Source organism: Clupea harengus, chromosome 2 (assembly GCF_900700415.2).
Source record: "Clupea harengus chromosome 2, Ch_v2.0.2, whole genome shotgun sequence".
Classification (NCBI taxonomy): Eukaryota; Metazoa; Chordata; class Actinopteri; order Clupeiformes; family Clupeidae; genus Clupea; species Clupea harengus.
This window is the reverse complement of record NC_045153.1, coordinates 15,338,147-15,348,146: the sequence shown is the minus strand read 5'-3', so window position 1 is coordinate 15,348,146 and position 10,000 is coordinate 15,338,147. Positions and strand designations below refer to the sequence as shown.

General features: G+C 49.5%; 1 protein-coding gene across 5 annotated transcripts in view; it reads left to right on the top strand.

Annotated features, from left to right (window-relative positions):
* Positions 1 to 10,000, top strand: part of tmeff2a (transmembrane protein with EGF-like and two follistatin-like domains 2a) — a 56,409-nt gene that overhangs the window by 35,323 nt on the left and 11,086 nt on the right. For all 5 annotated transcript variants that reach the window (XM_031584372.2, XM_031584387.2, XM_031584381.2 and 2 more), the window contains exon 5: positions 7,612 to 7,708. In XM_031584372.2, the coding sequence (XP_031440232.1) occupies positions 7,612 to 7,708 (97 nt within the window). The remainder of the gene's footprint in view (positions 1 to 7,611; positions 7,709 to 10,000) is intronic.

The window sequence follows — 10,000 nt, the reverse complement described above, 5'->3', positions numbered from 1 at the left end:
TTGAGGGGAAAGTGGCCGTACAGCCGCAACAAGATTAAGAAGCCCGGGCCAAAATAACAGCGAAAAAAAAAAAAAACGCCTGCCACAGAGCAACGCCCAATAGGGCTTAATCACTGCAGCCACCTCCATCTCGCTCCTCCCCCATGTGCCCCCGTCTCCCCTGGCAAAAGCGTGGCATCGCCGCCGCGCCCAGATGGGCTGACCGAGGAGAGGAGAGGAGAGTCACGAGCCTCTTATGCAGGAGGGAGAGCTTAATTAAGGGGTTGGGCCTGAGACGACAGCGTGAGGTCAGCTCCACTGAATCACCCCTGAAGGATTTATTGCCCAACAGAGATAATTACTGTTTGTTGCTGAATTGAAATTACTGGCAGTGGGCAATAAAAGGATGCTGCTTGTGTCTGTGGACACATCACCGAATGCAGCTGAGAGAACTACTGGAAGAGCAGACGTCTGGCACTCACTCACTCAAACAGGACAATGCAGGATTCTATATTTAGTATTAAAATCATAGTTGTACTATATACGGGCTGTATTATTTACCGTGAGAACCACCTTACACAGATTTTCCCCTGGCAGATACTACCACTCTGTCTCTCCCTCCCTTTCCCCTACGTTCTCTCCTCTCCTCTCCTCTCCTCTCCTCTCCTCTCCCTGTCTTCTCTCCTCTCCTGTCCTGTCCTCTCCTCTCCTCTCCTGTCCTCTCCTCTCCTCTCCTCTCCTCTCCTCTCCTCTCCTCTCCTCTGTCTTCTCTCCTGTCCTCTCCTCTCCTCTCCTCTCCTCTCCTCTGTCTTCTCTCCTCTCCTGTCCTGTCCTCTCCTCTCCTCTCCTCTCCTCTCCTCTCCTCTCCTCTCCTCTCCTCTCCTCTCCTCTCCTCTCCTCTGTCTTCTCTCCAGAGGTCTCCCCCTGGTTTGTGCTTTTTGTTGTTGTTGCTTTGCCCAAAATCTTTCATGGCTACACGTCGTAAAACAGCGATCAGGGGTGTTTTACTTTCCCATCATCCTATCTGCTCGCTAATGCGTGAATCAGAGAAAGGGGGGGGGGGGGGGGCGTCGGCAGGGCGAGACGGCAAGCTTGCTCAGCGTAGCGTGGTGCTAATGCAGTGGCCAGGGCCTCCGCAGCCTCGCGCCCAACCCTGCTGTAAGTCTGAGTCCTCCATTCTTAGCCTACAGAAAGTGACACTTTATTGACTGAGCATTGATCGCCATTGTGCTGGATAGTGTTTTTCACCTTGCTCCATTCTCTCTCTCTCTCTCTCTCTCTTTCTCTCTGCTTCTCATTCCTCCTTCCCTTCTTGTCTCTTCTCTACTCTTCTCTGTCTCTCTCTCTCTGTCTCTCTCAGTCTTTTTTCTCTCCCTCTCTCTCTCTCTCTCTTGCTCTCCATCATTCTTTGTTTCAGGTGTTGTTCCTTAACTTTCAGGCGGCATGCCTTGCCATCATCTCTCCTTCTCACATCATTGCTCCTTTCCTCCCTGAGCACTCTCTTGTTATTTCCCTCTTTGCATTCTCTCGCTCTCTCTCTCTCTTGCATTCTCTCACTCTCTCTCCATCTCTTGCATTCGCTCGCTCTCTCTCTCTCTCTCTTTTGTTCCCTCTCAGCTCTCCCCTCTCCTCCTCCCTGCTCATCATGCATTCTTTTTTTTCTTCTGGTCCTCATTTCCTCGTCTTCACCTCTCTGCTATGCCCTCCCCTCCCCCCCCCCCCACCTCACTCCTCTCCTCTCCACTCCTCAGCCTCTCCCAGCACCACAGAGAGCAGGGAAAGTGTGAACTAAGCCCCTGGTAGGCCCAGCCTCGTGGTGGAGAGAAGAGCTTCTTAATGGAGCCTACTGGGGTTTGATCCTCCCACAGAGAAGCCCCCCTGATACCATCACCAGTCTGGGAGGATTGCTGAAACACTCCTGTGGTGCTGTTCTCAAATCAGTTTTCTATGCCAGACTCTTCTCCCTGTGCATAGAGAGCCAGGTAAATCGCAGCAAAGAATTTGTTGACGTCTGGTGAATTTATAATGGAACACTCGGTTATTGGAGATTGGACATGCAAATGGATGCCCAGCTGATTTTTGTGTGTCTATGGATTATGTAGACATTTACTGTGCATTTGGATCAGCCTCACGTACACACATGGACATATGGCGCATATTGCTCCAAGCACATCTGTGTTTGTGTTTGTGTTTGTGTTTGTGTCCAGTCGTTGAGGAGGATGCTAGTGCCAGAGGGTGACTTGCAGGGGTCTGCTGGCAACACAGTAAAAAAAACATCCCCAGACCCCCTTCGCTCGTGTGTATGAGCGCACACACACAAAACGCAAAAAGCCTGACAGAGAGCAGCGCCTAAGCCGATCAAAGCTGGGAAAAATGAAGTTTTAAGCCCTAATTCCTCTACTAATTCTTTCCCCTTAATCCATTCAAGGAGGGTGACCCAGTTTGGACCCTGCTCCATGCTGGCTCCCAATTTTCATCTCGTTTCCCACCTCCACTCCCCCCCCCCCCTCCCCCAACCCCCCTCTCGCCCCTCACGCACTGCACCTCCTCCCCATCCCTCCCCGGTTTGCCAATTCCACCTGGTGTCCTTCACGAGAGTCCTCTCGAAAAAACCTGTCAGATGTTAAAAAGAGGGTCCTTAGCGGCGTCGGAGCTCGGCTTGAATAGACGAGACGCCCTTGCTATCTGCCTCTCTTCACGCCGGCATTTGCGGTAATTACATGTGCAAATAGGCCAGAGCCGAGGTGTGCTTCCCCAACGGCTGTTGACTCGATCGGAGGCAAGGAGCCAAACAAGTTCTTCTCTCTTTTTTTTACGTTTTTCTTCCTCTTCTCTTTTTCTCCACTTGACGTGGGCATCTGGCCACTCGGAGGGCCTATCAGGCTGGAGTGGGGTATTTAAGGCTGGCATCAGTGGGAGCGTGGAGAGGGCGGAAGCGAGGGTGCTGGTGAAACCGAGTGGGACTCGTTTAGTTTTTCTGGCAAGGGACTCGAGAAGAGTTTGAGGTCACCACCGGAAGGTCATACAACTCAAGAATTCTCAAGGGTGTTTCTGAGGAAAGACTAATCGACAATAGCCTTTTGGACAAAATGTATTATCACTATATTTGAGCTCTTTCTGTGCATTAGCCAAAAGAAATGCTTAAACTAGAAAAGGACATTCTGTTTTCAAGCCAAATCCTGCTGCTTAATGTTAAGATCAGTGTATTTTCCTGATTCCAGTTTTTAGTCTTTTAGTCTTAGGTCTTTGTGACAAGCAGTTTAAATACCATCTGTCATATTGACCAACTCTCATAAGGCTCTCATAGATGCAATATAAATGTCACATTTCAAAACATTCCACACTGTCCGCACACTGCTTCCTCCGTATTGATCGAGCAATCGATGAGTGACCTTGAAATCTGTAAAAGACACAATTGACCTATGTGGTCCTCATGCATCCTAGGACATTCACTGTTGTTCATGCGAAAGCAGAAACTGGCTCCTCATCTGAGACACTTTGAGACTCTCTTTGGCAAAGTATGCTTAGCCGTAGGCAAGTGCTATTCTCCTCACAGTTGCATCTGAAATACTGTCAGGGACCCACAATAGGCAGTTTGCTCTCTGTGCCTGTGACGAGGCTGTATTAAGTGAGTGCCAGCTCGGCTGATTGTTCACAGTGTGGTGTCAGGATGGGAGATACTGCATTTGCTTGCCAAATGGAGCTGTCAAGTTGTGGTGAATTAGTCATTGTAGACATTCCCCATCGCTTCCAAAAGGTTATTGTGCACTCCCCTCCCAAACACGTTTGATAACAGCAGACAGGCGACAAATTTGGCCCCCAGAGCGCCTCATGCTTTCCTGTGCATCACTAAGGTCACTCTCCGCTGTGTGGAAGAGCAGGGTGGGCGCCATTCATCATCACTGTGACAGGCGCTGGAGTGTCCCAAATATCCCTCTCTCTGTTTCTCTAACTCTCTTTATCTCTCTGTATCTATTTCTCGCTCTTATCTCTTTTTGTCTATATCTCTCTCTTCTCTCTATCTTTCTCGCTCTTTTGTTTTCCTGTCTCTGTCCTTCTTTGTCTTTATCCCTCTCTCCCTCCCTCTCTCACTCCCTCTCTCTCTCCCTCTCTCTCTCCCTCTCTCTCCCTCTCTCGCTCTCTTTCTCATTAGGCACATAAGCACAGATTGTGGCATATGTGTTCTCTAGGTCTCTTGTCTCTCATCACTCCCAGCCCACATCCTGTCATGTGTGTTTCCTTGTTTCCTCTGTTGGCATGACGAATATGATTGATATGGCCAAAGTGCTTCCCTCACACATAGACACGGCGCAGGGGTAATTGCGGTCGGGAATGGGATGGCCGCTTATCACTGCTCATCTGTTCCCTAAGTTAAAAGTAGCAGTCTGAATTGAAAGCATGGGGGCTGGGGGCAACTGGGATGGGGACAGGGAGGGGGAGGGATTGAGGTGGGGGGATCGAACACACTTCTGGTCAGGGAAGATCGATAGTTGAAGAGAGGCCATTTTACACAGAGGAAATGGGGATAATTGCTGCTGCCCTCACCCCACACATTCACATGTGCACACTCAAAACCTCACTCACACACACACACACACACACACACACACACACACACACACACAAACACACACACTCACACACAAACACACACACTCACACACATAATTTCCAGTGACCTGATCCCAGGGATTAGCCAAACCCAGGGGGAACAGCATACCGCAGGAAACTCAGAAGTAATGGTTTGACGAGATAGTGTGCGGATTTGATTGTAAGCTCTATTGGGTTAAAGTTTGCCCATTTCCCTCAGGTCCAGTACACCGCGCTTGCTGGCTGGCTGGCTGGCCGGCTGGCTGGCTGGCTGACTGGCAAGCTCGCTGTAGGCCAATTTTCCGGGGACAGTGTCATGGAAACCACGCTGCTCAGCTTCCAGCATTCACTCTCCCCCGGTTTCCTTCTAAAGAACAGCTTACAGCAGTGACAGAGCTAATAACTGGTGTGTCTGAGTGGGTGAACTTTGCAGTAGGGTCATTAGTGGACAGTGGGAAAACATGTTCAGGAACCTGGTCTTGCAGTTACTGAGCAGTGCTCTGTGTGTGTGTGTGTGTGTGTGTGTGTGTGTGTGTGTGTGTGTGTGTGTGTGTGTGTGTGTGTGTGTGTGTGTGTGTGTGTCCCGTCTGCTCAGCTGTCAAACCCCCACTTTGAGGGCGATCAGATTCGCCAGGGAAAGCCTAGAGTTGGACTAGGAGCTAGCAGCACCTTTTTTTTTGGATCATAGTATGGGCGTTATTTGTTCTATCATACTTGTGTACAAAGTCCAGACTTGCACTTGAAGAACGCAGCACTCTGCCAGAGACGCTGACAAGAAGCAGAGCATTCGCACAAAAACAAGTCATCCTGGAATCACTGATTCCCTTTAATCACGAGAGCGCATGTTCTTACACAGAGCAGACAGTTCGGGTCATGTCTGACAAAAAAACAAATCAAACACCTCGTGGGAATGTGGCAGAGCAAGACGTGATGAGTTTCACCTTGTTGTTAATTAAGCGCTTCAAAAAGAAAGTTACACAGTTTCTTCCCCTTGAAGTCGCAACTGCTAGCATCCTCTGCTTGAGTTGTTAGTGCACCGTCGCAGATGGGTCTGTGACTCGGCACAATAGTTTTCCGCCTGCCATCTGGCTCGGCAGCGTAATCTCCGACGGGCGTCTTTGAAAAGGGCTACTGTGAAGTGATCTCCATTAACACTGCGTTTAATTTGGCGCTGCCATCAAGTGGGTGCTCTGTTATCAAGGTGTCTTCGCTGCACTGTTGTGGGTGTTTTGCTGTGTGTGTGTTTGTATGAGTGTGTGTGTTTGTGTGTGTGTGTATGAGTGTGTGTGTGTCTGTGTGTGTGTGTGTGTGTGTGTGTTTGTGTGTATGAGTGTGCGAGCAGGCACACATATGGACATGCAGAGATGCTAAGAAAGTAAGGGTGATAGATAGAGAGAGTGAAAGAGAGAGAGAGAGAGAGAGAGAGAGATAAAAAGATGGAGGGAGGAGATAAAGGGCGAGTTGGGGGAGGGTACAGGACACAAGAGGTCAACTGTTTTGAAGAGCACAGCTTGCTGCAGCACCCTGGCATTCAAGGTGATTTGGCAGTCTGGGTATGAAGTCTCACCTTATGGCCCGCCGGAAAAATGTCCCAAGGTCCGCGAGCAGCTCCATGAATACACAATCACGCGCCACAGCGGCAGCCGGCGCGCATCGCTGCTCCGGCACCGGGAGAGCCCAGTCGCTGTCGGAGCCGCGAAGAACGAACGCTGAGGGTCTTCTGCATTCGGCAGCCACCTCATCACAGACACACACACACACACACACACAGACACACACACACACACACTCTCTTTCCGCCAAGTCCTGAAGCCCAAACAAAAGTTCAAACCAAGAGAGGGAAAAGGCCGATAACTTCTTGAATCAGCACGGAATATTCCCTCCAGCTCTTTGATCACAGCCAAGGACAGGGGAGAGTAAAGTAAGGAGCCAGTGCCCAGCCAGGAGAGAGAGAGAGAGAGAGAGAGAGAGAGAGAGAGAGAGAGAGACCCAGCCGAGCAGAAAGAGAGAGATTACATAAGCATTAGGACGGATAGAATGGTGAAAACTAGAGAAAAAACAGTCCAAGTAAACAAAAGCAAAACACCTCAAATGAAATATCCAAACTGGGAATAAACACTTTGACAAGACGATTGAAGCAAAACAAGTCTCCTATTGTAGCGTTCAATACTCTCCTGCTTTGTGGGGGAATGATAATAATATGGCTGTTAAAGATATCTCTCTCCTTTCTGATCTCTTTCAGTCTCTGTCTCTCTCTCTCTCTCTCTCTCTCTCTCGTCGTTCCTCTCTCTCTCTTTCTCTCCTTTCTGATCTCTTTCTTTCTGTCTCTCTCTCTCTTTTTTTCTCCCTCTCTGTCACACACTCTCTCTCTCTCTCTCTCCGCTTGCCTCACGGGTCTAAGTGTTAAAAATAGCGTGGCATAATGGAGGGCTGGGATCTGGAGAGAGAGACTGTGATCCTCGGCGGAGGGAACGCAATTTAAATTCCACGGAGCTCCGGATTGCTTTTCCCGCCGGCTGATGATGGGCGCGATATCAGCTCCTAGGAGGCCTCGTCGCCGGGGCACCGGCATACCAAATAAGAAGCCATCAAGAGGAAATGAAGGAGGGGGGCTCAGGCGAGATCAGCGGGGGGATTTGGAAGGCATGAGAGAGCGCGAGACAAAGAGAAAATGAGGAGCGCTCTTAACCGCAGCCGCCGCCGCCGCCACAGCTGACGACAGTCGCTGGCCCCCCCTTTGCTCTCAAGTTGCCTTTTTCACAAGTCCTTTATGTGTGAATGGAGGCAGAGAAATGTGTACGTTCAGACATGCAGTCAAGCACATAGGCACGCATTCACGAGTGTCTGAGTGTATGAGAGCACGTTAGAAGGGTGTGAGTGCATTCGTGTGTCTACATCTATGACACACCTCTGTGTGTGTGTTTCTGCAAGTGTGTCACAGTGGATTTGTGTGTATGCATTCGAGTGTCTGTATCCACATATGCCGCGGAGAACAGTGTCTCTTTATTCAGTGTCTCCGTGTCCTTCCTTGTGTCCTTGCAGGTGGCGAGGGCTCCGCGGAGAACGGTCAGAAGGAGACGTCCACCTGTGACATCTGCCAGTTCGGGGCTGAGTGCGACGTTGACGCCGAGGATGTGTGGTGAGTGGGGGGAGGGGGAAGAGGGGAGAGGGGGTCTTGAGGGGACGTGTGGAGAGTGGGAGGGGGGGGTTGGGGGGGGGGGGGTGACAGGGGAAAGGGGGTCTTGTGGGGATGTGAAGGGGGGCAGATGCGAAGGCTGCCGAGGATGAGGTGTCAGAACCAGCCCATCTGGAGATGAGCAGCAGCACACAATAAAGCTGGCTGACAGTGGGAGGCCTGGTGGAGCCACACATTACAGCCCTAGCCACAGTAAGACACCTGAAAGTTGAATAAGTACAGATCAGAATCTTTAAAGACACATTATGCAGGGTTTTTTACCTTGTACAAAGGTATGTTTTTAAAGGTAACTAGTTTTGTATAACATCTTCAAATTCATTTGGATGATATATGGTCATGTGAAGGAGAGATAAACACACCTATTATTCCCAGTAGCTGGCTATGGTGTATCGTCAATGCACATCATTTAGCAAGATAGCTAGCTTTCATCAGTTGCCAATTCTTGTTAAGTTTGGCTTGCTAGTTTTACACAAAAACAGTAATGCCTCTTTAAGGGACACATAGGAAAGACCATATGAACATACTGCATCTACTGAGTACTGTAAATTAGATGAGTAAAAAGTTATATTTAGCACATGAGAGAACTGCACTAAGATGCAGTATGCCCTTGAGATATCAGGCTGTGCAAGGCGCTAAGCTAACTAACGCAACACTTGAAACGCACGCTAAGGTGCCACTGAGCAGGAGTGAAATCCTCTTGGATAATCACATTCTTTCACCCGGAATGAAAGGCCTACGCAGGTGTTTTTTTTCTTTTCTTCCCTTTCTTTGATTTGGCCCCGCCACAGTTCGGCAATCACGCCACCTCTGATTTTCCTAACAGAGCGAGCCGTCCCCGCTAATTGAGCCCGAATGCAACGGGTCTGCAATGAGTCTGTCTGGGAACGGATGATTGATTGCAGGGTGAACAGGGAGGGACGGGCCGAGGGGCGCAGTCATAGCGATTCTGTCTTTATTTAAGAGAGACTCGTGCATACAGCAGCTGCTTTCAATCGCATTTCTGTGTTCTTTTGTCCCGTTTTTTTTTTAAAGAGGGTGGTGGGAGGTGGAGAACTTTCTAAAATACAACTTGTGATAGAAAAGACATGGACTTGATGGAGAAAGTTTCAAAGATTTGAGAAAAACAACCCCTGAGGTAAATGGAGATCAAGTATCGCGTAGCCTAGGTGTATTGTTACAAAGGCTAATGGAGGTATGGACATGAAAAGGTATTTATAGAGGCCGACAAGGCTCTGGACGTGGAGAATCAGAACCAGAGAGAGAGAGAGCTGTTCATCTCTGTCAAGTCTGAAAGTGCCCTTTGTTGCATGAAACAGCCACGTAAACAGTGTTCCCCTTCATGTCTCAGAGATGAAAGGCCCTCTCAAGCAATCATTTCTACGATTGCACCAATACATACACCAGCAATTACTTTCAGCAAGTATTTCAGAAGGTCATCATTTCGCAGGAATTTGCTTTCCACCTTTTCTCTGAGGTTTCCAGTGCTCACGTTTTATGCAGGAACACCTTCGAACACGTCCCCACAGACGCAATCATTCTCTAAATTCAAGTCCTAATCCCAGCCCTCCCTGCTTTGCATTACAATTTAGCTTTTCCTGCTAACTGTGTGGTGCTTCTTTTGGTGCAATGAGAAATGATTGGAGTAACAGTGCAGGATTGATGGAGGCGAAGTACGGAGAATGCACTGCTGGAGCTCTCTGCAGTGGTTTTACACTCTCGTCATCTCATCCGGGGTCAGATTGGATGTTTCACTCGTAATGGAAAATTGAAGATGAGGCTTAGGGAGGCACTGATCCTAAATCAGATAGTCATGTTACATCAGGAGAAGCCAACGAAGCTTCTCAGTGGAACCTCCCCAGTCCTCCTCCATGGGCAATTAGGCCTCAGCCTTGGTGAAGGCTGCACACACACACACACACACACACACATTCACTCTCACCGAGCCCCCGACTGGCGGCCGCTGGGCTCAGGAGTTCTGACCGTATCTCAGCAGGCCAGAGCCAGGCCCAGGGTCTCCGGCCGGGGGTTCGGTGCCAGGCGGTCCCAAATCCGAAGCGTGTGCCCTGTTTGTTTCACAGCAAACTCACCTTTCTCTGCCTCGCTCACGGGCGCCTCTCTCTTTTCCTCTCCAAGGCGCTCGGTTCAGTGGTCCAGTGAGATAAGAGGTAAAATATGAAGTGAGGGGATTTTAGAAATCAATGCTGTGTTCAGCAGCGAGCAGGTTTTATCGCTGTG